The sequence below is a fragment of the Helianthus annuus genome, chromosome 4 (assembly GCF_002127325.2).
Source record: "Helianthus annuus cultivar XRQ/B chromosome 4, HanXRQr2.0-SUNRISE, whole genome shotgun sequence".
Lineage (NCBI taxonomy): Eukaryota > Viridiplantae > Streptophyta > Magnoliopsida > Asterales > Asteraceae > Helianthus > Helianthus annuus.
In genome coordinates, this window is record NC_035436.2 from 176,205,275 (window position 1) to 176,233,274 (window position 28,000).

General features: G+C 34.5%; 3 protein-coding genes and 1 long non-coding RNA gene across 10 annotated transcripts; 1 reads left to right on the top strand and 3 right to left on the bottom strand.

Moving 5' to 3' along the window:
• Nucleotides 1-1,550: 1,550 nt before the first annotated feature.
• LOC110943623 lies at nucleotides 1,551-2,486 on the bottom strand. The gene has a single exon (XM_022185361.1). It carries the CDS (start codon nucleotides 2,484-2,486, stop codon nucleotides 1,551-1,553), a length of 936 nt encoding a protein of 311 aa, XP_022041053.1.
• Nucleotides 2,487-2,511: 25 nt separating this feature from the next.
• Nucleotides 2,512-5,044, bottom strand: LOC110943622. Its single transcript, XM_022185360.1, has 4 exons — nucleotides 4,989-5,044; nucleotides 3,653-3,759; nucleotides 2,775-3,487; nucleotides 2,512-2,697 (listed from the first exon to the last, which is right to left on the bottom strand). Exons 1-4 carry the CDS (start codon nucleotides 5,042-5,044, stop codon nucleotides 2,512-2,514), a joined length of 1,062 nt encoding a protein of 353 aa, XP_022041052.1.
• A 3,589-nt stretch (nucleotides 5,045-8,633) lies between these two features.
• On the top strand, nucleotides 8,634-12,517 carry LOC110941321. Of its 7 annotated transcripts, none has more exons than XR_004890583.1 (6): nucleotides 8,634-9,182; nucleotides 9,277-9,441; nucleotides 9,544-9,609; nucleotides 9,690-10,441; nucleotides 10,520-10,645; nucleotides 12,299-12,517. It is a non-coding gene; the product is annotated as an uncharacterized LOC110941321 (long non-coding RNA). The 7 variants fall into 7 exon arrangements; XR_004890584.1 differs by having other exon boundaries at nucleotides 12,302-12,517; XR_002593997.2 differs by lacking the exon at nucleotides 12,299-12,517 and having other exon boundaries at nucleotides 9,690-9,730; nucleotides 10,312-10,441; nucleotides 10,520-10,773.
• Nucleotides 12,518-19,016: 6,499 nt separating this feature from the next.
• On the bottom strand, nucleotides 19,017-27,962 carry LOC110941320 (serine/threonine-protein phosphatase BSL1). Its single transcript, XM_035989471.1, has 19 exons — nucleotides 27,941-27,962; nucleotides 27,761-27,886; nucleotides 27,584-27,683; nucleotides 27,355-27,424; nucleotides 27,173-27,274; nucleotides 26,939-27,020; nucleotides 26,683-26,850; nucleotides 22,592-23,572; nucleotides 21,812-21,992; nucleotides 21,536-21,707; nucleotides 21,292-21,453; nucleotides 20,658-20,896; nucleotides 20,502-20,587; nucleotides 20,297-20,394; nucleotides 20,016-20,215; nucleotides 19,870-19,945; nucleotides 19,574-19,709; nucleotides 19,356-19,492; nucleotides 19,017-19,176 (listed from the first exon to the last, which is right to left on the bottom strand). Exons 1-19 carry the CDS (start codon nucleotides 27,960-27,962, stop codon nucleotides 19,093-19,095), a joined length of 3,222 nt encoding a protein of 1,073 aa, XP_035845364.1. The 3' UTR covers nucleotides 19,017-19,092.
• Between the last annotated feature and the right edge of the window lie 38 nt (nucleotides 27,963-28,000).

The following is a 28,000-nucleotide window of genomic DNA, read 5'->3' on the forward strand; positions in this document are numbered from 1 at the left end:
TCAGTATGAACGAGAGAATGCAAGGACGCTGTCGTCAAACGATTATCGTTGGACAGTTCTACCGCCAAATTTCTTCAACATGTTAAATGAACAAGATATTGATGCAACCAGATACGCAGATGGTTCTACAGCAACATATCCTCCATTCTGAGAAATTGATACGGTAGGCTATATCATTTTTTTTTATTTTATTATATCCGTTTTTTATTAAATAAACAAGATATTGATGCACGACTCTCACTCTTACTCCACACCTATTTAAACACATGTTGGTTCACTACTCAACTAGCATCCCCCTTTTTTCTACCTCATGGCGAATCAAGAAAACAACATTCATCTACACGTTCATATACGTCAACATTTTCCAACCGGTTAACCACCCAAACCCACCCTCAGATAACCCCGAACCAAACAATTCACAAACTCGTAACCCCCCAAACCCGGTGCAACAGCCAACACGTGAAGCACCATTTAGCGGTTCAGGTCAGTGTGAGGCGCTTGATCCGTTACCTAACCCCGATGAACGATAGCGTCCTTTGGACCAGATTATTCCACAAGAAAATTTGGCGGTTACTGCTGACGAAGACTCAGACGAGGAATTGGATTTCGAAAGACTGTACGATAAAGTGCGTTTTGAAGCTTATCGTGCGGAAATGGAAAAAGGGGTAGAGTATGATTCTGAAGCGGAAGACCATTCCGGTTATTAGTTAAATGTCAGGGTTTTTTTTTTGGAATAAGAACTTAACGTGTTTGATGTAGTATTCCCTTTAATTTTTTTTTGCTAAGAATTGTTGTTTTTTAATTTGCAGCATTGATTTAGAACCTAAGATTATTCACTTTTTGCAGGTATACATTCCTATACCGGACAACGAACAAAATTGGTTGCTTTTTAAAATAAATATAAAGTCACTACAATTAAGAATTTTTTTTTGCCAATACTTGTGACACGATTAATTGCGGAGATTCATTTTGCATACACAGAAGAGTACATCAAATTGTGCTAGAATTTGAGTCTCTATTTTTGTGGTTTCTCGGACGTATATCGTACTGGCAACACTCAGAAATAAATGAGACGCATTCCATGCAAATAGTAAGGGATTTCGTGTGGCCTGATCAAACATATCGTATTGGCAAAAATTCAGGAGTCATCATATGTATGCTAATGGAAAAACTTGTTTGGGATCGTTCTTTAACATGGACCGAAGGAAACCTTCAGGATGCTTGTTTCAGATACAGACGATACATGGCAGATGAAGTCTACACCGGGCGCTTCACACCTGTTAATGTTTAATGGTTTTATGTATGCATGTAATATAAAAAAAATTAATAACATATTTTAATGAAATGATTTTCAATATTAATTATTTGCAACTAAATACACTTACTACGTTACTTGAGAAATTAAATTAAAATTCACAAAATAAATTAAAGTATTAAAAGTCTCCCAAGTTAAAAGACGGATATATATAATCAGAAGGAGATTGCGTAAAATGATGAGGATCATCGGTTTCTTTCCCTTTCCCTTTGTCTGGGTCTTTGCGAGTACGAATTTATGACGGCATGGGCTGCCGACAGACATCCCGATGATGACCGTATGAGTTACACCGGGAACAATACAGGGGAGTAGGTTCTTCCCCGCGGGATAAGATCCGGTTGTTTTCTCGAGGACGACCAGCCTGGCGTTTTGTCATATGCGGCGGTTGAAGATTGATAAGGTCTTCTGGAGTCTCCCATTCAGATCTATGAGGAAGAGGATAAATCGCTTCTTCATAAGTTTTCTTATAGACTTCGTTTGAGTAACACGGGAAGCAATACTTACTGCAATCGGTTTCACCTAAAAATTTTGACACGGCAATAACATGCCCGCATGGTAAACCAGAAACCTGCCAAACTCGGCAACTACAGGTTCCATTAACAAAGTCAACTAAACCCCCCTTTCCACTGTCTGCAACAGAATAACTGTTTAACTCAATCCCAGCAACCGTCCAGGTTCTAGACCCTTCAATTTTTTTAAAAATTTTCTTCTGTGCCCATTGTGTAAGTAAATGTTTTTCATGAATACCTTGCAAACGGCGATCGTAAAACCACTTTTGTACAGATTGCCGGAAGAACTCTAAGAGTTGTGTTACCGGCATTTTACGCGAGTGTCTAGATAAAGCGTTAATAGACTCCGCGCTGTTAGATGTCATATAATGATATCGATTGCCTGGACAATGCGCCCTTGCCCATCTACCGAACCCAATAATTGTTAGAGTGTGACGTACTCTAGGAACGGCAAGACAAAGAGCATTAAATGACTCGTTAAAATCAGACAATCGGTACGATTTGCATGTCTTCCACCACAGCTTCTCATTTTCTTTTTTTTTATCAGAGGGTAAACGTAGGTTCATCACTAAATGACGACAGCATAACCCATGATAAACATGTGGAAAGACGTTTCTAACAGCTAGATGTATAGAATTTGCTCTATCCGAAATTATGGCCATTTCAGGTATTTCACCGATACATTCTTTAAGCTTTGACAGAAACCATCCAAGATTCACCATCCTCTGATTTTCCTATTCCATAGGAAATTGGTAAAATTTGGTTGTTTCCATCCATCCTGACTGCTAAAAATAACGTCCCTTTAAATTCACCCTTTAGGTGTGCAGCATCAATGATCACCACCGGTCTTAGATTACAGATAAAGGTACGAATCTGAAACAAAATTATTTAAAAAAAGTCAACATGTAGTTTGTCGAAATAAAATAAAAACAGAGACTGCTATAAGTTACCGCAGCACCAATCGCGACAAAGACCATTTCAAACCGACGCTCGTCATCAGTCTTGATATGTGTAACAGAACCAGGATTTGCCCGCTCTAGATTGTAACAGTAAAATGGTAGTTCTGCAAACGAGTCTCTGCTTGATCCTTGTAAAAGCTCTAGTGCCAGACTTTTTCCACGCCAAGCTTGACTAGTGGTTATCTCAACTTGGAATCTTTGTCTAAAATCTTTCACTATTTCATTACAACGATATATTCTACCACTGTCTTTTAAAGGTTCTTTTAAATAATGAGCAACAACATTTGGGTTTGCCTGACGAACATGTGGGTACGTTAGTGTCTTCGAGCACGTGTGTTTATCGTTAAAACTCTTAACAAAAAACACCCCACTATCTCCAAAACTCCTTGCATGAAAACGCCAAACGCAACCGTCCACCAAACATGACACTTGGTACCGAGTTTTAGAGGATCTATCTACTTTAAACTCAAAGTGTTCTAACAAACATTTTTTTCCCAACTCGAGTTTCATGTCTTCTTTGTTATTAAATACGTGACCTGGTTCAAAAGTAACTGATGAAGATCGCAAACAATTTTCAAATGAATTATCAGGATTTGGCTGGTAGTCGTTTACAACATCATAATTTTCTTCATCAGTACAGAAATTTAAATCAGGAACTAAAAATTTTTTTGGAGGTGAAAAACTAGATGATCCAGCACAAAACCCTTCAACGACATATAATTTATAAATTTCAAAAATATTTTCCATAGCAAAATTATAAAAAATTGCAAGATCTTCATCGTTTATTATATCTATTGGATCACTAAAGGAAGACAACCGAAATGATAACTTCGTAATGTTTGTACAACTACACATGTTTGACACTTTACTTAGAAGAGCAGTGTATGAAAGGTTGGGTTCAATTTCTAAACCACGTCTACTTGAATCAGCATCAGCAACATACTCCAACTTTCCGTTAACGATTTCCCACTTTCCGCTGTTGTATACAACCAAACGAAACGAATCTTCATAATTTTAAGTTGGAAACTTCCTTCTACAAAAAACTAAATGTTTTTATAACTTTAGATAAATCTGTTGCACAAACAAATAGAAAAAAATATATAAGGGTCACTAAATATAAAGTAAAGGATTGAAACGGCTCTGAGCAGTAGAAACGGCTCGAACCGCTCGAACCGCTCGAACCGCATATTGAAACGGCCCGGAGCAGCTGTACCGGCTCGGAGCAGCTGAAACGGCTCGGAGCAGTGAGACGGCACAAACAGGTAAGCGAAACGGCTCGGACCTAGCTGTAACGGCTCGGCTGGCAGAAGTGGGGTCCATGCGTGTACGGTAACGGCTCGGCTACGTCGTAAGAACACGGCTTGGCTCGTTGAAGGAACTTGGCTAAGATCTTTGAACATGAGCCGATTGTAACGGCTTGGCTAAGATCTTTCCACATTGTCGAACACGTGGCGTTAACTGGATGCTTCTCAAGTCGTTACAGCCTTTGTCGGACACGTGTCAAACAACTATTGGGTGGCCGTTAACCAAAATTCTTGTGCCGTTTCAGCAAATTGAAACGGCTCGTCAAGGGGTGTCAGGTGGCCAAATTTGCAAAAACGACGTTGCAGTGGCCATTTTCGTGATTTTCCCTTATAATAATCTATTTTTGGTTATTGAAAAAATCTGGTGTAGGGGCAAAACCCATGCCAACGAACGAGAGGTAGTACTTTTAGAAGTCATTTTCCATCATTAATGGTCACATCAAAGAACCTTCAATCACACAAAAAAAGAAAAAAGAAAAAAAAAAACACTTTAAACGTCTAACTTATATGCATGTCAACAACACGTCTACACCATTTGTATGATTATGCTATATCGTAACTTGCTTCTTTTTAGGGTTAATGGATTTAAACACCCCAACTATTGTCATTTGGTTGCTGGCACTCTCAACTTTGACTTTGGCTTACACCACTCCCAACTTAACACATTGTTTGTCATGGCACCCCCTCGTTAAATAATCACTAACCTGGTTAGGAAAATTAGCCTACGTGTCGATTTAATCTGATGTGGCATGCATGATGTCTTATTTAAATCTGATGTGGCCAATTATTTTTTTAAAGAAATCTATATACTAATTATTATATTTAATAATATACATATATATAATATGTGTATTTATATATGCAGAGCCTCATCTCTCTCTAGTTCTCCCCTTCTCTGTACATCTCCATCTCCATCTCCCTCTCCCTCTCCCTCTCTCCACCAACAACTGCCACCATCAACCATCACCGCCACCACTTCCTCACCTGCTAACATCCACCACCACCACCACCACCACCATTACCATTTACACAAGCCGTCATTTACTATCACTATTTACCCCCACACACCACCGCCCCACCTGAAAACGATTTTAAGGGATCTTTTGGTGTGATCAGAAGGGAAGTAGGAGGGTTACAGGAGGTGCGGTGAAGGATATGGTATCGATTTGGAGGATGATTGAGAAGAAATGTTTGGAGACGAGATGGTAGATGTATAGGGCTTTTAGGTTCGGTGATTTGGTTAGGATTTGGAGAATGATTTCGTCGAGTAAGTGGTTGCTTGAAGATGAAGATGAGTCAAATGATTCTTTTTCTTCGTGTGATGTGTGATATCTCGATGTTCTTTTTGAAGATGATGAAAGTATGAAACCCTAATCTTCGATCAGCACATTTACATTAGATAATGGGCTTTTGTTTAAAGTTCTTGATTTTTTTTGTGAGATTTGAAGGTTTTAGAGGTAGAATTGAGCTTGTTGATTATGGATTATTGTTCCTAGTTCCTGATTTCACGATTTGCAGGTGGCCGGAGGTAGGATGGTTCCGGCGAGTTGCAGATGCAAGAAATCGAAGAAATTGAAAATGGAAGTTTGGTTGCAGCAGGTTGGAATGGCATCAGAGAGTCTTTATATATACTAATGGTGGTTCAAGTAGTAGAGGTGTAATAGGATTTAGATGCGGGTTAACCGATAAGCATGTAATCGAGCCAAATACGGGATAATCTTTGGTGGTTAGTCAGGATAGAGGTGGAGATAAGAGATAACGCAAGAAAAAAGGGGTTAAACGGCTGCGATTGGCGGTTCCGGCGAGTTGCAGGTGGTCGGCGGATTTCATCGGCTGCAATTGGCGGTTCCGGCGAGTTGCAGGGATAATCTTTGGTGGTTAGTCAGGATAGGGTGGATGGCAGCGTAGGGTTATGGTGGGGTGGAAGGCAGGACGGTGGTGTGGGTGGATAGAAGGAAGAGCACAGGGTTTTTGATATGAAGTTTCTGTTGTTAGGGATTGGGGTTTTAAAGATGATGAATCAGTTTAAATGACACGTAGGACATGCTACATCAGCTTAAATTAACACGTAGGCTAATTTTACTAACCAGGTTAGTGATTATTTAACGAGGGGGTGCCATGACAAACATTGTGTCAAGTTAGGAGTGGTGTGAGCCAAAGTCAAATTGAGAGTGCCAGCGGCCAAATGGCAATAGTTGGGGGTGTTTAAATCCATTAACCCTTCTTTTTAAAACATAAAATAAACTTCCTAGGAAGGATTTTAATTAGTCAACTTAAATTTGCACTTAAACGTCCAAATCTTTATAATATGATATTGTTATTTATTTTTTTAAATAAAAATTACCCAATAAAAACGAACATTTTATTCTTTTTAAGTTGAGTATAACTTGCTAAATTTTAAAAAATCGACTAGTTTTTAAAGTTGATAAATTGCAATGTTTTAAAAACCGGTTTTTAAATCGTACCGTGTTAGGCTCATAAATGGTTCAACTGGTTGAACCAGGTTATACCGGACGTTTTAACCGGGTTGACTAATTAACCCTATAAATCCATAAAATACTATTTCAACTCAAAAAATAATGTGAAACTACATCATTCGATAATAAAAAAATTTCAAATTTAATCCATAATAAAAAATAATAATCCAAAAATGCACTATTAGTACCTTTTTGGGCGCTGGGTTTTATTAAGAATGTAAATCTTTACATTTTTTGGCGCATAAAAGATTAAAAGTCCAAATTTTAACCTTTAGTCTGGTACCAGTATACAAGTTTATATCGGTATAACCCAATTTACCGGTAGTACAACTTCTTTGTAATTCCCTCAATTTTTTAACGATATGATTCGTGTCGGCAAAACTTCCGGCATCTGATTTAACCGGTTCAACTGGCCGGTTTAAACTGGTTTTTAAAACCTTGATAAACTGTGCATAATTACGAATATTTGTAATTATAAAATAGGCTCCGTAATTTTGATATAAGTTGTGTAATTATTTTTTGGGTTGTCTAGTTATTTTTATAAGTTGCGTAATTATGTGTGGTAATTATAACATAGGTTGCGTAATTATGATATAAATTGCGCAATTATATATACTTGTTTGGCGCAAGAATATACCCTTTGGTTAGTGACATGTGCAGTGCACAATTTTTTTTTAATATTTTTCTAATAAAAATCGCTATATTTCGTTACCAAATTTTTTTTTTCGAGTAACAGTTATGAATGCACATGTGCATATCTATCATTTCTTGGACAAATTCGTAATATATTACCAGTAGTAGACAAATGCACTTTCATTTACATTACCATATGCAATACACTACTTTTTACATTACCAATATTAAAAATGCACATATGCATCATTATGTATAACCATGATATAACGTGTTTTTCCTACAAAAAGTTTGTGATTTTAAATGATGAAGTAGGCCCATATACATGTTTTTTGGTTAGTTATATCTAGTGGTTGATGGTTTGATTATATTTGTCACTTGATGATGTAATATTTTGTTTGGATGGTATAAAGGGTGTTGATGTACATGTAATAAAGTGAAATATTGGTAATGGTATTGTATTATGGATGGTAGGAGGTAATGGTATTGTATCACGGATGGTAGGAGGTAATGGTAGTGTTTTATGGATGGTATGATAGATGAAAGGGAAGGTGTATTCAAAGTGGTGTACCAAAACAAGTTATAACATGTTCATACATATAGATGCACATGTGCATTTCTAGTGTTGTTAATGTTATAACAAGTTCATACATATAGATGCACATGTGAATTTCTAGTGTTGTTAATGTTATAACAAGTTCATACATATAGATGCACATGTGCATTTCTAATCTATACTATATTATAATGCATGAGAGAGGGATTCCCAAAAGTTAAGAACTTCTTCCCCCCTTATTTATAAATAAACCCCTAAAATGAGGGTAAAGTAGTCTTTTAAACCATAATTATTTTTTAGTCCCTCAATCTATTACATTTAGATCCTTGATATTTAACATAATTATAGGTAATATCTATACTATATCTATACTGTATTATAATGCATGAGTGAGGGACATTTTAAGATACTCAAAAATAAGAACTTTTGTCTTCTTAATTTATAGATAAACCCCTAAAATGAGGGTAAATTGGTCTTTTAAACACTAATTATATTTTAGGCCCCTATCTTATTACACTTAAATCCCTGAGTTTTAATAAAAATATAGATAATTAGTTACATTTTCCTCCTCTACACAACAAACCTATAATTCTTTTACGTAATCTTGTCATATCTTATAAACTATATTGTTTTAAAAAATCTAGAGGTACTGTGACGATCTACTCATTTTTACCGTCGTTTCAATACCTGCATCGGTTAATATTAACGTGCAGATTAAAATGTACAAGTAGATTGTGTGTACATTAGTGTACAGGAGTTCAAAGCCTCACAAATAAAATATATATTAAAAGCTTAAAATACTAACATTTTTAAAACAAAAACTATTGTTAAAAAATGGTCAAATATCAACAAATTTCCTACTTTAAAGGCAAAAAAATTGGATAACGAGGATGGAAAATTTTTAAAATTTAAACTTACGTAGAGCGTATCAAGAGGATAGATTCAACATTCAAAATGAAATCTCCAAATCTGGCTGGCACTCTTTCTCAAGAAACCCTACATACTCCTCAGTGACTAAATTCAGATCATCAAGGTATGGATTTCACCCATTTACATCTTAATTTCCCTTCTAATCAAGTGTTTTCTCCGTTATCTTGATATATCCGGGGCCATGGTGACAAAAGGATAAAGAAAAACAACAAATATGGAGTGGATTAACTGAGGGAAGCTGTTCATGTGAGGGCAAAGAGAGGGAAATTTTAATTGGACCTTCATTCCTTCTTCACATACACGATATTCTATTTTGAGATTTCGAAGATTACAGAGGTATGTTTTGCTTTTACAAGAACCCTAATTACAAAAGTTGTGGCTTTTAAGATAGGTGGCTACAAAGATCTTGAATGGTAAGGAACCAAAGTTCTGCAAATACGATGGTGCTCTTTCACAGTTGTCGCAAAATGTTAATGAGAAGTTGAATGTGGTTGCTGAGGTAATTTTAGAGTCAAGTTGATTATTTTTTATTTTGACTTTGAAAGCACATATTACATCTGTTATAATCTGGTGAATTTGCTTTGGATATGTAGTTGATCTCGCAACTCTAGGATTTCAAATTGCAGTCGGAAGTTTAATTTATCTCCATATCGTGGACCTTCATAAAAAGCTTGATTTTTATTGTTGAAGAAAATGTAGCTGATTATCTAGCTTTTATGTGTGGTTTATTTTAAGCAAATCAACGTAACGTCAAAAGGGTATATGATCAACAAAAGACATTACTGTTAAATATGGAGTTATATATATCATATTTGCAGGACACATATGTTTCTATTTGATATTCATTTTTATTTGTGAAGGTAAATCACATCAGGGAGCTTCCTCAAAACAGCAAAATGGTAGTCATGCACAGAGACAGTCTTGATGTATGCTTTAATTCTTTTTTTTGTTCATATTGTTAGTTTTGATATAATTTGTAATTTGTCTTTTTTTTTCTTTAAACCAGGTTCTTATCAAGGATGTTGAAGCTCAACCCATCTTGATCTGGTGAGTCGTTGTAGTTAGGGAGTGGCAAAGTAGATTGGAAAAGGGTTTGTGCACAATAATAGATAAACTGGTCCTTTTTCTAACACGTTCTTTTATGTGCCTATTAGTTGTGATGACCGTCAAGGATGGTGAGAGGGTTTCTATAATGGTTTCGCCATTCAATTTAGGTCGAACATGTGAAAATGGTTCAAATACATGCAACCTCTTAAAGTGACATTATTAATAAAACTAGATAATTACTGTAAGGATATAGTCTTTTTAATCATATATTACTGTCGGTTTGTCATCACTTAAAATGTAACCAAGTGAGTTATTTGAGTAAAATAGACAAAATTGTTTTTTGATCAATCCAAATCGACCCTACTTGACCTATTTTGACCAGTACTGAACTATACCAAAACTGACCCAAGATCCTTAACTATCATGCCCTATGCGCCCCACCCATTTTGACCCGTTTACTTATGAACTGATGGATTCGGGTTCATTGCTAACAAGTTAAATGAATCAAATGAAAAGGGGTTATGGTTCAAAAATCATTTAAACTGTGTTTTACAAGTTTACTACCTATGGCATTCTGACAGATTAACTTAAAATTTGATTATTAATCAACAAATTTGATTCAACATTCTTGATGTATGAGAAGATGAAGCTGTATTAGTTCGTTCTCTGGAAATATCAGATGCAGATGCAGTGGTGGATGATCATGATGAGGTATGTGTCCATAAATATATTTAAATTAAATTTTGTTTTGAGATCATTAGATTGACTTTTTTTAGAAAAAAATGATAGGAGGACGCTGGGATGGTGGATATTTTAAACGAATTTGTTATGAATATCAAAGCTTGCGATGGCAGAAATCAACTTGCACTGGTTGAGTATGTTGAAGATCCATATGCTAATTATAGAAAGATAAAGGTATATGGCTCCTTTGATTTTAAACAGTAAAACCATGCACGTTACTTGATGCTAAAAAAATGTATGGTTTAATTTCTTTAAAATGATTTTGGATTCTTTTAGTGATACAGTTTTTGCTTTCATTGCTACTTTGTGCCCTATGTGCATTTTTGTTAGCTTTGTTGCTGCTAAACCCCTCCACCCCTCACACACAATAAAAGTGGTGCACCATTCATTCTTTTTCCAAGTTTGATTGCGTTTTCTTGTAGTCAGAAATGAAGTAATTTCGTCTATATCTCAAACAAGTTGAATAAAAAATAGTTAAACGGGTTGAAAATCACCAATAGTTTCTTTTTTTTAAATGAATCCAATCGGTAAAACTTTTTAAACGACTACAATTCGTGATTTTGATTATTGTATTTTTTATGGACCAACCCATTACTTCTGTTGTATGCAATAATAATTCTTAAATTGTATGTAAGAAAGAATTCCCTTCTCGTTATCTAATTTTGTTGCCTAGGGATTTTGTTGATATTTGACCTGTAACTAACCGAAGATTAATCGTAACCAAGCGTATACGAACCTATAGCTAAGTATTTAATATTTTTATAAGGGTGTCCGGGGCGTATTCGGGGAAGTGATTCGGTGAGGGGTTTCCCCGATCGGGAACACCGCCGCCATCATCGCGGGGTCCCGATTCGGGGTTGAACTTGGGCGTGGGTTCACCGATTGAAGAAGGTGAGATGGTGGGGCCAATCAACTTTTCAACCAATCATTTGTTTTCTTTTTTTTTTTTTTTTTTTTTAAAAAAAACCCAATTCACCTAAGAGGGGAGTGGCGCCATCAAATGGGGGTGTTAGGGGAGTTTAAGAGGGGAGTTGACGTGGCACACGGGGATTGGTTTGGCGTAAGAGAGGGCACTCACCTATTAGGTGTGCACCCCCTTCACCCTAAATATATAATATATAATATTATCACACACCCTATTTGTTAATATAAAATATATAATATTTTATCAAATAAGTGATGAGATATATACAAATTTAACTGGTGTGATCTATGATTATCTAATACTTTTTAAAGTTTTAATAAATATAACCTGAGATGAACCGTCCGAATATGATCTTTCCATGAGCAGGTTTATCCCACGTTATAAATTGAGAATTTATCCCACATCGAACGGATGAGAAAACATTGCTCGAAATCTTGCTTTAAAAGGATTGGACACTAAGAAAAAACTTAAACATTGATCGAGTCGACCCAATTTTCATAACAGATTAAACAAAACCTAAATAATCAAAATTGATAACTTTTGAAATACTTTAACTGAAAATTTTGGTTTTGATTATGGTTATGCCTTAAAACTGAACCGACCCACTTCGTACACACACCAAAAATCACCAACTAAAGTGTTATGCTCCCCGCCGCATCGCACGGACACGTCACTCACCGGCGCGCGGAGGGGGGGGGGGGTGAACTCCACGTGTCAACTCATACCCCCAACCCCCGCCCCACCATACCCCACGGTCTTAATGGCGAATATCATTTATCAGATTTGATTTATACAAAATCCAGTTTTGATCTTAATTAGTTTATGAGATCTGACTTATAATTTGTTTTTAACACAACAATAACCATGACAATGTCGCGGGAACTTCATCATCATATCAACAGCAGCCATGACGACAATATGCAACATTTAGCTACTTATTCCATTGGATGGAGGGTATACAAAGTTACCAATTCTTTGTAAAGGGTAAAAACATCGAATCATTTGTCGTAGATAGAGAAAAGGGTATGTTAAACATTTCAGGTTGAGTCATTCATTTGTAGCCTTTTTTGGAGTCGCTATTAATTTTTATTTTATTCTTTGGTTATTAAAAGTGATTTATGAAATTTATTCCGATTTATATATAATTTTACTACTTGCTTGCTTGTACTAATAATTAGTTTAGCTTCATACTGGATGAGATATTAATGTAGCATAAATGGTTTTTGAACGAAGTGATAAATTAATTGGCTGAGTCTTTTTTCAACGGAATTGACGAGTCTTAAATATGTATATGCATGTATTTATACATCTATTTCATGTATTTATACCTCAATTTCATATACTTTAAAACAAAAGTTTTAGCCTAAGTTTTGTTTTGGTTATTAACCGAAATTACAAGAACCAAACAAAAAACCATCTAACTGATTAACGAAAATCGATTGGTTAATAAATAGACTAACCGATGACTTTGATTTCAACTTTAATTAGATAAGCACTACAATGAAATGGATTAATCAATGACTTCGCTTATGACGTATATCCACTGTAATGATTCTACAATAAACATTATACGAACAAGAAAACTACCAGAAAAGAGTATCACAATGCAAATTGTCACCCCCGCCGCATCGCGCGGGCACCCTACTAGTATTGTTAATGTAAAAAGTAGTGTATTATGAATGGTAGTGTAAATGAAAGTGCAATTGTCTGATATTAGTAATGTATTACAGAATTTGTCAAAGAAATGATACATATGCACATGTGCATGGATAATTGTTACACGATTTTTCTTTTGGTTTTTTTTTTGTGACGAAATATAGCGATTTTTTATAAAAAAAACAATTAAAAAATTTTTTGAGTTTTTTTTTTTATTTTTTTAGGTATTTTTTGGTTGTGTTCACACTTGGTTCTGGCGGTTCTCGCAATAAAGGGTGGTTCCTAACGGATCCTTCTCCTATATATATATAGGGTCAGGATTTAGAGAGAACGGTGAAAAGTATGAGAACGGTGAGAACAATTTTGGTGGTGACATGTGGCATTGATGTTAAATTACACTAAGGGGTAATATTGTCAAAAACCCACTCACGTGAACTGAGTATTCAAATAAAACGCCATGACCAAAAAAAAGCTATTTTTTAAGCTATAATTTACAACAGCTCAAACAAAAACATTTTTTTTGAGCCATATAGCTCAAAAAACGCCATAAACTCCCATTCACGCAAAAAAAAAAAAAAAAAAAAAAAAAAAAAAAAAAAAAACCTATTTTTTTGAGCTATAATTAACAAAAGCTCAAAAAAACCATTTTTTTAGCCATATACTTCCCACTAAAACACCATAACAAAAAAAGCTAATTTTTTAGCTATAATTTACAACAGCTCAAAAAAACCATTTTTTATGCTATATATCTCAAAAAACGCCATAAGCTCCCCGTTAAAACGCCACATCAAAAAAAAGCTATTTTTTTGAGCTATAATTTACAACAGCTTAAAAAAACCATTTTTTTTTGAGCCATATAGCTCCCATTAAAACGCTATAACAAAAAAAGCTATTTTTTTTAGCTATAATTTACAACAGAAAAACAATTTTTTTGAGCCATATAGCTCAAAAAAAGCTCCCAGTTAAAATGCAAGCAAAAAAATCTATTTTTTGAACTATAATTTACAACAGCTCAAAAAAATCATTTTTTAGCCATATAGCTCAAAAAAACATTTTTTTTGTCTAACCGCCTAATTAATATCTTTTGAGCTCGGAAAAATTATAATTTGTACTGTAAAAATGCCATAAAACACCCAGTTCAGAAAAACGCCATGAAAAAAAACTTAATTGAAAACGCCATAAAACACTCAGTTTAGAAAAACACCATGAAAATAACTAGTTAAAACGCCATAAAAACACATAGTTTAGAAAAACGCCATGAAAATACCTAGTCTAAAACGTCATAAAACACGCAGTCCAAAAAAACACCATAAAACCCAGTTAGTTTTTTTTGAAAAGTATATCAATAGTATACTCGTTGGAAAGATAAAAAAAATGCTGAGTTTTATGATGTAATTTTTTTTTGAAAAATAATCACGTATAAAAAAGTTATTGTCGTTTAAATACGATGGGGGAAAATGACATGTGATTGACATGTGCACCTTTTTTGGATCTTCCTACTTTACCCCTCCTGAAAGTTCCAAGGCCCCTATTATTTACAAATATGCCACCGCATCAATCTCAGCCACAAGCCACTAAGATCTTGTGGCTGAGAATCGTTCTCATCGTTCTCACACTTTGAGGCGTTCTCTCCTGATATATATATATATATATATATATATATATATATAGTGGAGAGTTCAAATGAGAAGAAATTTTTTGTGAGAAGAAAAAAGAACAAATTTCAACCAATAAGAATGCTTTATTTTACTTCATTTAATATAAGTATTTAATGTTACTATAAGGGTACATTGGTAAATCTACATAGGTCATTAATTTGTAGTCTTCCTCTTTAATAGCTAATACATTAAATTTTTTGTAACTTATCTTCAAAATATATATTTTTTTTCAAAAAAATTAAATAAAATAATTTAAAGTGTAGGATAAATTAGAAGTTGTGTAGGATAAATTACGAGTTGTGTAAGATAAATTTCAACGTGTAGGATGAATTTTGAAATATGTAGGACAACTTTTTGATGTGTGTAGGCAAAAAAAGTTAATGTGGAGGACAATAGTCTTTATGACTAATTAATTAGTAAAAAATGATAATAAATGAGATAAGTGAAAAATTATTTAATATTTTATAAAATTACCCTTTGTTCTTTTTTTTCTCAATTAAATTTTCTTCTCAAATGAACCTTCCCCTATATATATATATATATATATATATATATATATATATATATATTAAAATGTATTGGTCCCAACATCTTGTTGATATGTTGGTTTTGAATGCATTTGCCTTGCTTTTCCAAAAAAATAAAAAATTGTAAACTTTTAAATATATTTTAATTATTAACCTAAATTTAAATTGATTTTTTTGTTTGTAATTAAAAATAATCAGATACCCACGTTTAAAAAAAATAATTAAAGTTTTACTCAAATAAAACAATAATTTGCCGTAAAATTATTAGAAACAACCTTATAAAATCATATATATTTAGATACTAGGTTATAACCCCGTGTATTACACGGGTTAAATAAATGAATTTTGTATACTAAATAATAAAATAATATATCTTTAAAAACCTCTTTTATTGCACGGGTTAAATAAATTTAATTTTATATATCTATCTATACTATATAATAAAAGAAACCAAGTTTTAGACACGTGTCATTCATAGAAGGTATCCTCAAATCTATACTTATCTTATATTAACTAAATAAAAAAATAATAAATTAATATTAAATCTTATCATACTTTAATAAAATATTATCCTCAAATCTAAATTGTTAATTTAATATATTTTTAAAACAAAAATCTTTCTTTCCTACTTATCTTATATTAAATATATAAATAATAAATTAATATTAAATGTTATCCTACTTTTTTAGAAATATAACCTTTTTTATATATATGTTCATAACCTACATTTACAAGAAACTAAGGATCACGTGCACCTTTACATTTTTTTTGGGTAAAGGGTTACCCCGGTAAATTTTATAAATCACCAAACAAAAGAAACAGGGTGTGCCAAGACACTGACACACACTACTAGTCAAGACAAACCAAGACTAGAACCATCCAACAACACAACCAAAGACAAAAGAACATACAACCAGAAACAAAACAAGACCCAGCAAAACAACCCCCTAGCATAACAAAACAACGGAAAACAACAACTCTAGCCCGGGTCACAAAGTTTGTTTCTCCACACCCATTAAAAAAATATTTGGATATTAGATCACTGGAGTATCATCGTGTCACCAGCAGAGATAAAAAATATATTAACGTTTAATTGTTTGTAAAGATAGAGATTAATTTACCTTTCAAATTCATAGTCATGCTTCAACACCAAAACAGAATGTACTTTGTTTCTTCAATTCGTTTTGATTGGGACCACAAGAGAATATATATAGTTTTTGGGTCTATAAATCCATCTCCATATACAACTCTATTTTTTATTTACTTAACGGATTAGGATGAATGTTAGTCTTTCAAATTGAGCATTATAAGTTACCTTTTATGTTTAGATTTTCGATTCCCACAAGAGAGGTTTTCCCAAATTAGGTTTTCTCATGAATTGGTGTATAGGCATCATGCCTACTGGAGATGAATATGATCGTTAATCCGGTGATCAGAGATTAACAACATTAGGGTTCTGTTAGTCAAGGTCCATTGGAAGCCAATATGTTAATAGTTGGGACAGCCAATGGTTATTTTTGAAATTGGAACTGTTAGCGGCCAACATCGAATAGTTGGGATTATTAAAATCCAATATTCCTTTCTTTAATATAAATTAATATAATGTAAAGAGTTAAATGTCATTTTAGTCCCTGTGGTTTGCGTCATTTTATCTTAGTCCAGCGAATAGTTGGGATTATTAAAATCCAATATTCCTTTCTTTAATATAAACTAATATAATGTAAAGAGTTAAATGTCATTTTAGTCCCTGTGGTTTGCGTCATTTTATCTTAGTCCAAAGGTTTTATAATACAGAGGGTTTATAAAGATATAACTTTTTATTGATTGGTATATAAAATTACATGTGCTCAGCCCATACAATATATGAGGTTATTAAAAATGTAACTTTTTTCATTATTTAATATATAAAATTAAATTTACTCAACCCGTACAATACACGTACAATACACGGAGTTCTTAAAGATATAATTTTTTTTTATTATTTGATATATAAAATTACATTTATTCAACCAATGTAATAAACGAAATTTTTAAAGATATATTGTTTTATTATTTAGTATATCAAATTACATTTATTTAAGCCATGTAATAAACGAAGTTTTTAAAGATATATTATTTTATTATCTGGTATATAAAATTACATTTATTCAATCCGTGTATTACACGGGGTTCTAACCTAGTTAAATATTAAAAAGTTATATCTATAGGAACCATATTGTACGGGTTAAATAAATGCAATTTTATATACCAAATAATAAAAAAGTTATATGTTTAAAATCACATGTATTACATAGGTTAGGTTGAATAAAGTAATATTGTTTGCCAAATAATAAAAAACAGTTATATATATTTAAAAACCCTTGTCTATTACACGGCTTGAATAAATATGATTTTATATACCAAATAATAAGAAATTATATTTAAAAAAAACTAATAGATATACTCGGTACGCGATAGATATGGTGATTGCGGGGATGAATTATTGAAAAGAAGATACCGTGGTCAAACATGTTATTCAAGAAGCAAATAAGCAACCATTTGAGTGATAAAATATAAATTATATTTAAAAATCCGTAATAAATCTAAATTTAAAAAAAATTAAGACTTTGCTATTATTAGTAAACCATCCTTAATTGTAGATAATTATTATTTAATTTAAATAATTAAATATTAACTGAATTATTATAAATCTTATCAACTCTAAATCATTGGCATAAACTTAACTTCAAATAGTAAAGTCTTATCTAAACTAAAACTTCAAATCGTAAAGTCTTATCTAAACTAAAAAGCATTGTTTCACTTAACAGTTGATAAACATGAATATTATTTATTGTTAATGTTATTATTGTTAACTATGAGAAATTATATTAAACAACTTATTAATCAAACCAAAAATTTAAAATAGTATTAACCTAATTTAAAAAGTAATAAAAAAATCCATTTTGATTTAGACAGATTTTTTTTAACAATAGATAAACCCGTGTAATACATAGGGTTTTTTAAGATATAACATTTTTTATTTATTATTTGCTATATAAAATTAAATTTGTTCAACCTGTACAATACACAGAGATTTTTTTTAAATATAACTTTTTTATTGTATGGTATAAAAATATATTAAATTAACAATTTAGATTTGATGATAATTTTTTATTGACGTATGATAAGATTTAATATTAATTTATTATTTATTTAGTTAATATAAGATAAGTATAGATTTGAGGACACTTTCAATGAATGACACGTGTCCAAAAGTTGGTTTCTTTTATTATAGTAGATAGATTATTCAACCCGCACAATACACGAGGTTCTTAAAGATATAATTTTTTTATTATTTAATATATAAAATTATATTTACTCAACACACGTGTAATAAATGAGGTTTATAAAAATATATTGTTTTTTATTTAGTATATAAAATTACATTTATTAAACCCGTGTAATACTCGGGGTTCTAACCTAGTTATTATATATATATATATATATCAATCTTTCACACAAAATAAGTTATCATATGTTCATCCACTGGAAATATAAAAAAAGTTGTAAAGGTGCAGGCAAAATCATTTGAAACTACCAAGATGAGTTCGTACATATTGCAGTCATACATTCTTATGAGATCAATACAAACAAAGTACAAATAACTTCATAAGTTTTTCTTGCTGTGCTACCATTTTGGCATTGTTATGAAATCCTTGTTTGGAATGTACAATGACACTTGACATATGAATGAAACCCTTCTATCAACAGGAAGATATGTACTGATTCTCTTGTGCAAAATACATTCATAATCTGTTGTTTTGGTAGAAAATCTGTAAGATGTTGAAATAAAAGCGGAAATATGAACTTGTGTTGTCAAATGTATGCAAGCGAGCTCCTATCGTTATCAGGCTGGGGCCGGCCCCTAGTAGGAGTTGGTGGTCTTTGATTATTGAGCTCCTACAATATCCAACAAAGAACACATGAATCACAGAAGTTGTAAATAGTCGGCTCTAAAGGCGGGCAGGTCGGCTGGTTGGATATTGAACAAAAGATTCAAAACGGGTTCGGATTGGCCCACAAACTTTAACTTCTTCAAATAGCCCATGGGACTAGACAGAAAGCTCAAAAAACATTACCTGCATCCAGTGGCGCTCTTCGACGGATGTTGGAGATGTTTCTGGTTCAAGTGGTGGTGGCAACGGGTGAATCAGTTTTGGAACAACCACCAATCCTCTGCCGATCACTAGTAAAGCTCCAGCATTATTAGCAGTCCCTAAATCCAATTAGCACAGTTAAACTACTCATTAAGACATAAACAACCAATGCACTGAACCAGAAAACAACCAAAGCTTACCACAATAGTTTGTCGCAGAGAAAAGGGTAATTAACTGTCCGTGAGCAAATCGCTCGAACCCATCCATTACACATTCGTGTGCTCTTATAATCAACTGAAGTTTGTTTCTATTACAGAAGTCTGTAACCCTGTCAGGCTGCAAGTAGTTACGATTCATTAAGTTCCGGTAATATTATCATCCCCTATATGTTACCATCATTGACCCAAACAGAACCAGTTAAGACAATAAATAAATAACAATAATAAAGCTACTTCATTTGAAAAAAAAAAAAAAAGCAAGCATAGCATTAGCATACCCCGAAAGTAACAAGGCCCGGTCCCCTTGCATTTGGTCTCAAACCTTCCACGCTATCGTTTTCGGTTGGGTCAGACCTGCAACAAAAAACATGTATCAACAATGTTGAACTTTAAATTGTTCTGGAATTTTATATATCAATAATACCATAGTAAGTCCATCAAGACAACAGATCCAGCATCCATGTTTATGGGTCTTTCTATTTTCTCAATCTGTTCAACTGTATGAATCGACCTTCCTATGCCACCATGCATACATATAATCTTTTGCTCTATAAGTGCTGCAAGCGGAAGATGGTTAAACAGCTGATTAAACCGTTTCCATGCCCAGATTCCGTCGTTCTCTCCCTGCACAGCGCGTGCAAAACCATATATAACAACCATCTTCTAACAAGTAAAAAAACATAATAATGAGCGTTCCACACACACCATTCTTTCAATGCATTCAGGACGGAAGCCAAAGAGTGCATTTACATCAGCAGCTTCATGGTTCCCACGTATTAAGTGAAAATTTTGGGGATAATTAATCTGGAAAAAGTAAAAAAAAAAAAAAAACAGAATATTATCATCAGGTTACCACACGACCACCAGTATTAAAATAAATCATTAAGGGGGATACTATATAAGAAGCTTTCCTTAAGAGCAAGAAGCAAAGTGATTGTCTCCAGGCTATGTTGTCCTCTATCGACGTAATCTCCAAGGAATAAATAATCGATATACCTGAAAGGTAGTAAGAATGTTATAACGTTCGTGTTGGAAATATAAAGTGGCATCACATGTATGAGCTTACGTTATATCTCCAGCACTGGAAGGGAATCCATATTCATCAAATAGGCGCATAAGATCGGTAAACTGTCCATGTAGATCACCAAACACTTTAATAGGAGCTTTCAGATCAAGAACTGTAGGTTCTTGTATGAATATCTGCTCAGCAGCATAGCAAAGCTCTCCCACTTCATAAGCATCCAGAAAAAACTTCCTGTCTGCTGGTGGGCTCCAGTTTCGAGGCTTAAGTAAAGTAGCAATCACCTGAAAAATATCACCTTATTTTGCATACTTCAACTTTTCAGTTTCAACCCATTAATTATGAATGTGGTTGTTTTTCGTTCATCTAAAACGGGTCAGTCAAACGGGTCGAACACTGCATGTGGCATGGAGTTTTTATTTAAAACATACAACCTCCTAGAAAACATATTTCATTTATCTACAGTATTATTGTAATAATATTGTTTTTCTAATTATATTTAACACAATCATAATTTATTGTTAATTTTTTAGCTGAAAAAAAAGTTCATACGAGTCAGCCTACACGGTCAAATTTGACGTGTACTACAAGATGGCCCGTTTCAACCAACCCACCCATCTTGCCACCGCTAAAATCAAGAAAAGAAGAACTACACAGTCAACACAACTTCCGATTCTACCTTTTTGTGTAAGCCTTGAGGTGACTTCTGCCTCATGAACCTTTTTGCAGACATGTCATTTTGGAAAGGCATCATACGCTTACTCTCATTTTCAAAATGATCCAATGACAACTGCCTTACCAACCCACCGAGGTTTCCTATGGCTTCTCTGGCAATTACAACCTGCAGCAAATATATAACATGCTCGTTTAGCCAAAAGAATAAAAAAATCCAGCACATAAATCATAACGAAGAGAACACATACAGCTCTTGGGTGAAGTTGCACATCCCGGGGTCCTGTACCACCCTCTGAGCTACCCAGCATGGTTTGCGAGCTTATAAATTCGTTAGGATTTGCAATATGTGTTTGTGCAGCTTGCCAGGTTGAATAAGTAGCATTCACTTCAGCCTGCCTTTGAGCAGATTCTTTGTCAACACTGAAAACATAAAAATGTGTTTTATTAATGAAAAGTTCAAAAGGTACAAACTTTTTGCATGCATAAATAGTAGGCCCAACCAAAGAAGGAAAATCAAACATAACCTTAAGGTGGTGGATAAGGGACTTTCAGACCCGCCGTCAAGAGATATAGGATCAAACGGGCACAAATGATTTGCCCTAGGAGTTGTCATGTTTGAACCCTTTTCAGATGTTAATTCAGGATTATTGACATCCGAATGAATTGGTGAATTCTCTGCTATGAGAAAATCACCTAACAACACATCTGCTACACAAAAAAAAAAATGTATATTAGGACTCAGGTACCAAAGTTTAGAGTAGGCTGCAATTGAGCCAAGCCAAACTGAGCTTGAGATCAACTCAACCATCTTAGCCAAAGCTCGAACTTAATTTAATTTGATAGCTTAAAGAGCCTTCATTCAGCATGTTCGAGCTCAACTCGAGAGCTCAAAGCGCTCAAAAATATTAATAAAATCATGCTCAAATTAGCTAGCTCAATTCAAGGGCTCGTGAAAATTTGACTAGACCGAACTTGAGTCTGAGTTTGAGCTTGAATAACAGGACCTATATATTACACCGTGATGTAGTTTCGCGTGCAATCAAATGGCTCAAGAACGATTGATTAATCAAAGACGATAAAACGAATCAGAGGGTTCAAGAACAAAGTTCTTATCATTAAAAATCAATCAAAAACTAAAAAATAATAAACTCTAGATCCCCTTATATAGGTGAGGAATCATAACTCAAATGGAAACCAAATCACAAAATATTAAGAAACTAAAACTCAAATAATATCTGTATATATCCCTGTATCATACTCCCCGTCTTCGGAAAAAAACTCGTCCTCGAGTTTTGTCCTCAAACCAAAGCCACCTGGATCAAAAGGAACATCAACCCGACTATCATATATTATTATCATGATGACCCGCCTAAATAGCTTAAGTTTACAAGTCGCCTCCCTCGATCCAAGACTCGTACCACCTGTTGTTGAGATATTGAGATGCGACAATAAGTTGCCATCACCATTGGAATTAAATTTATTGGTAACTTTGTCATAAAGCTGCCCCATATATGTGGAGCCATTATCTTCAACTAGTTTCTCATTTTTTTCTTGAAATCCACGGGTATGTCCACTATGAAGGGGTTCATAATTTTCATTTAAATCATCCCCATCCACATTAATAACTTTATCTCCTTCCTTATGAAGAATAACCAAAGGTGATCCCAAAGTTTGTGTAATTCTAATAATACAAGACCTGAGCCGAACCATATAATCACCGAGATCACACCTCCCAAAGAAACGTAAATGAATATGATGGCGGTTCAAAAAGGAATCAAAAGCAGTACCTTCATCAGATTCAAACTTTTTTGATCGGCTACAAAAGGTTGGATATTCAAGATGGTGATGAAACTCATCAACTTTCCTGAATTTGACATCGCTTATCTGACGGACTTCCAAGGTTTCGATCGCACACCCGGTCATCCAAGAATACCATTCCCCGTCCTCGTATTCATCATACACGGGAGGAGAATCAAAGATAGTGTCGCCGTTGGTAGGATGCTCCTCATCCCCGGATAACTCGTCCCGGACAAGTTCTTCCGGTTCCGTTTCCTTCCACGTCGACGGTAATACTAATCCCAATCCAGGGATTAGAGGTTGTAGTTGTCCAACCCGCTCAACCGATCCCAATCCAGGGGTAAGCCATGCGAGTTGTCGGTCATGCTCAACCTCACGATTGAGCAAATCCGAAGCATCTTCACCGTTGCCTCTATCGGCAGTTCTACGATTATGCGAATACTTACTTCCACAACAAGCCATTTGAACAACCAAGGCTCTGATACCAACTGATGCAGTTTCGCGTGCAATCAAATGGCTCAAGAACGATTGATTAATCAAAGACGATAAAACAAACCAAAGGGTTCAAGAACAAAGTTCTTATCATTAAAAATCAATCAAAAACTAAGAAAAAAATAAACTCTAGATCCCCTTATAATGGTGAGAAATCATAACTCAAAAGGAAACCAAATCACAAAATATTAAGAAACTAAACCTCAAATAATATCTGTATATATCCCTGCATCACACTGGGCTCAAAAAATTGATAAAATGAGCTCAACTTATTTATGGTCCAGATACTGTGTGTGTACATCAAAAAGAATTTGCAAAACATATACAAGGCTAAAAAATCTCGACAAGAAATCAATTCAAGTTTTTTATAAGCTCGAAGCCAGCTCGTTATACATTGCGAGCTTGTTTTTTGTGAGCTCAAACTCAAAACTAATAAAGGCTTTACTTGAATTAGCTCTGTAATATCTAGATACCGTTATACGTTTAGACGTATATTTAACTTTTGAAAATGTCTCTAGTATGGTAAGTTAAAATATTTTTCAATTCTAACCCAAACCAGTAAATGTGGCCCAAATGCAGATTAGATTGATTAAAAATATAATTTAATATTTAGTCTTCTATTTTGTGAAATTTTAAAATATTTCCTAGCTTAAAAATCAATTTCCTAAATTTAAACTTGGGTTAGCACTTGATGACACCAGCTATATGTTGATCAACGGTGGACTATATAATATCTAGAAATTTAGACTTATAATAATAATAATATAAGACTTAGGTTTTCTGGTGGTTTTGAGACTTTTTGTTTCTTGGATTCTTGCTTTTATTGGAAACTGTTTGGATTTTGATATCTGTAATAGTGACATGCCAGCCTATTGCGGGTTGGGGTGTTACAGTTATGGTATCAGAGCCCAGACTCTTTCTTGTAGAAAACTTAAACAATAAAAATTAAACATGTGAGTTAATTAATGGGTAGACGTCGGGTTAGGATTCCATCTGTGTCATCTTCCGCACGCTTTGAAACTTTCCTCTTTTCACATGTGTATCTATTTTCAGATGCCTCCTCGAAGAAATGTGAACAACAACGACGTCCCTTTGGAAACTCTGATTGCTAATGCTGTCAATACAGCTATTGCGGGTTTAGTTCCCAACCTTCTACAACAGTTGCAGCAGAATAACAACAATGTACAGCAACCACCAGGGGGAAACAACAGTAACAATAACGCTCCTGTTACTATCCTTGATTGGCTTGAGCGCTTCAGAAAGGAAAAGCCAAAATCGTTTAGTACCGCTGCTACACCAGTTGAGGCGGAAAACTGGATTGCTCATATCAAGAAGTTGTTTGAAGTGATGGGCGTGGCTGATGCGTTCAAAGTTAGGCTTGCTAGTTATAAGCTGGAGGACGATGCTCATAGGTGGTGGAAGACTCTGAAAGAAGCTCGTGGAGGAGATCAGTATGCAGCAACACTTCCTTGGGCTGATTTTCGCACTTTGTTTTATCAGCAGTACTTCACCGACGCTGACAGGAGTGAGTATCTGAGAGAGTATGCTTCTATCAGGCAGGGGGATGACGAGCCTATTATGGAGTTCAAAGCTCGTTTTAGTCGTTTGGTTAATTTCCTGGGCCCAGCAGCAGGTACACCACAGCAACAGACCGAGAATTTCAAATGGGCTATATGCGATCATGATAGGAAGTTCATCTTGAATCTTCGTTTCACTGACACTACTGAGGTAGTCGATGCTGTCAAGAATTTGAATAATGAGAAGAAGTAGCGTGAGAAGAAATCGGATGGTGATCGCAAACGCTCTAGGGAGAACGACCAGGATAATTCCGATAATCAGGGTGGCAATGAGAAATCCCAAGACCGTGAGGACCGTTCTAATAGGTATTACAACAATAAGTCGCGAAGTGGAAGAAACCGTTATCAGAATCGTAGGCCTGCACAGAATCAGATGCAACAGAGCGATGCCCCTGGAGCACAGCCACATAATCAGCAAAACCCGAATCAGAATCATGCTGATATCCCTCCTTGTACTCATTGTGGGAAACGTCATGGTGGAGCATGTCGCCTTGCTAAAGGTCGTTGTTTCAGATGTGGAGACTCAGACCACTTGATTAAGGATTGCCCTCGGCCTGAGCAGCGAGCTAATACTGGTGGGAACACCAAAACTACTAGGAGAGGTCGACTTTTCGCACTCGCAGCTAATGCCCTAGGTACGCTTTCCGGTTATGTGCAAATTGGTGAACGTGGTTCATATGCTTTTTGATATCATGATGCGACACATTTTGTAGTATCACTTTTATTTGCAAAGTATTTGAAGTCCTTGCATACTGCTTTAGAGTATCCTCTAGTTATATTTGCTCCTTTTAGAGATACCTGTTTTGATTTGATTTAGTATCCCTCTATTGCTATCTCAGAAACTCGGTACCTTAGTATGTATGATGTCTAAATGTTTGCAACGTGTTAAGTCTATTCCATGTCCGTTATGTGTGAAACGTTCGTATCCGTTTTTAGCAATTTTGAGGACAAAATTTTTTTTAGTGGGTGAAATTGTAATATCTAGATACCGTTATACGTTTAGACGTATATTTAACTTTTGAAAATGTCTCTAGTATGGTAAGTTAAAATATTTTTCAATTCTAACCCAAACCAGTAAATGTGGCCCAAATGCAGATTAGATTGATTAAAAATATAATTTAATATTTAGTCTTCTATTTTGTGAAATTTTAAAATATTTCCTAGCTTAAAAATCAATTTCCTACATTTAAACTTGGGTTAGCACTTGATGACACCAGCTATATGTTGATCAACGGTGGACTATATAATATCTAGAAATTTAGACTTATAATAATAATAATAATAATAATAATAATAATAATAATAATAATAATAATAATAATAATAATAATATAAGACTTAGGTTTTCTGGTGGTTTTGAGACTTTTTGTTTCTTGGATTCTTGCTTTTATTGGAAACTGTTTGGATTTTGATATCTGTAATAGTGACATGCCAGCCTATTGCGGGTTGGGGTGTTACAAGCTCAACTTGATTTTGATCTTTATAAAAATTCAACTCATTTGCCCCTACTTTAGGGAGGAAAGTCTTACCTCCTCGAAGACCACCATACACATATAAACGAGAACCAACTGATGACATTGCATGCCGACAACGACGCATGAGATCTAAAGACGGATCTTCATTTTGTTCATTGTCATTGTGTGAAGAAGTCACCAAGCCATGTCTATCTAACCAAACTCCAGCAGCAGTGTCCAAAACTGTAAAATATTGTAAAGACTCGGTATTTACTTCACTGAATCAAATACAATTTATATGGCAAACATCATAAGTAAACCAAAAGTTAACCTGCAACAGCCGATTCACCCTCTACCACACGCCCTCCCTTAAGAGCACCTCCCGTGACATGCAATCTAGTGCCAACAAAAACCTGAGAGAAAACCACTAATTTTCTAAGAAGAAAAAGTTAAAATCCGGAAAAATAAACCATTTACTCTTCGTTTTTAGTTTAAAAAGGAAGTGTTTAAGACATTAACAAGATTGTTTCAATAGGCGTGCCTTGTATGAAAAGCTATTACTTACCGCAGCATGTTGGTACCTTGATGACGGTGAAACTCCAGGTGCAAGAGTCCATTCCCATTGTCCATTTTTATGCATAAGTAGTCCATAAGCATCTGCTAAGGGCTGTTTATGCCCAATTAAAACCAATGTTCAGCACAAATAAACCGATTTTGAAGTAATCATGTATTAGCACTAAGTCCTACCACGCCTGAAGTGTCTCTTCCACCACAAAGCAAAAACATACCATCCGAGCGAGCACTAGCTGTAGCATACCTGAGAAGAGTAAAATACAAACAGATTCATATGCTTATAATGTACAAGTAAAGCTAGAATTGTTAAGACAATGTATAAATATAACATCGTTATAAACTCTTCATACGGATCCACTTGACAAGTTCCAATATTGTACGCGCAATTTAAATACATCCTTACATTCTAGCTGAAGGTTTATCTCCTCCTGTATTCAGCCTCAGCCATTCATACGGTTTTTGAGCGGTATCCAAAGTCCATGCATCCGAAAGCACTTTCTTTCCTAGAGAAACTCAATACTATAATATGTTTCTGAATCCTAATAAAGAGAGTAATTGCAAAAATGTGATATGCACTAACCATCGTTGCCACTAAAAGTAACAAGATATCGTTGGGCAACCAAGTCCATGACATGTCCATAACGAGGACCAGGACCCTGCCCTTGAACGACGACTCTGCACTCAAGACAAGAAACCAAACCAACATCTAAGGGAAAACAACTTTATAAGTCCAAGTTTTGATTGAATTAAGCTTAATTACCGATGCCATTTGTATTTGTCATTAGTTAAGTCGAGTACGTAAAGATCATCAGTGGAATGG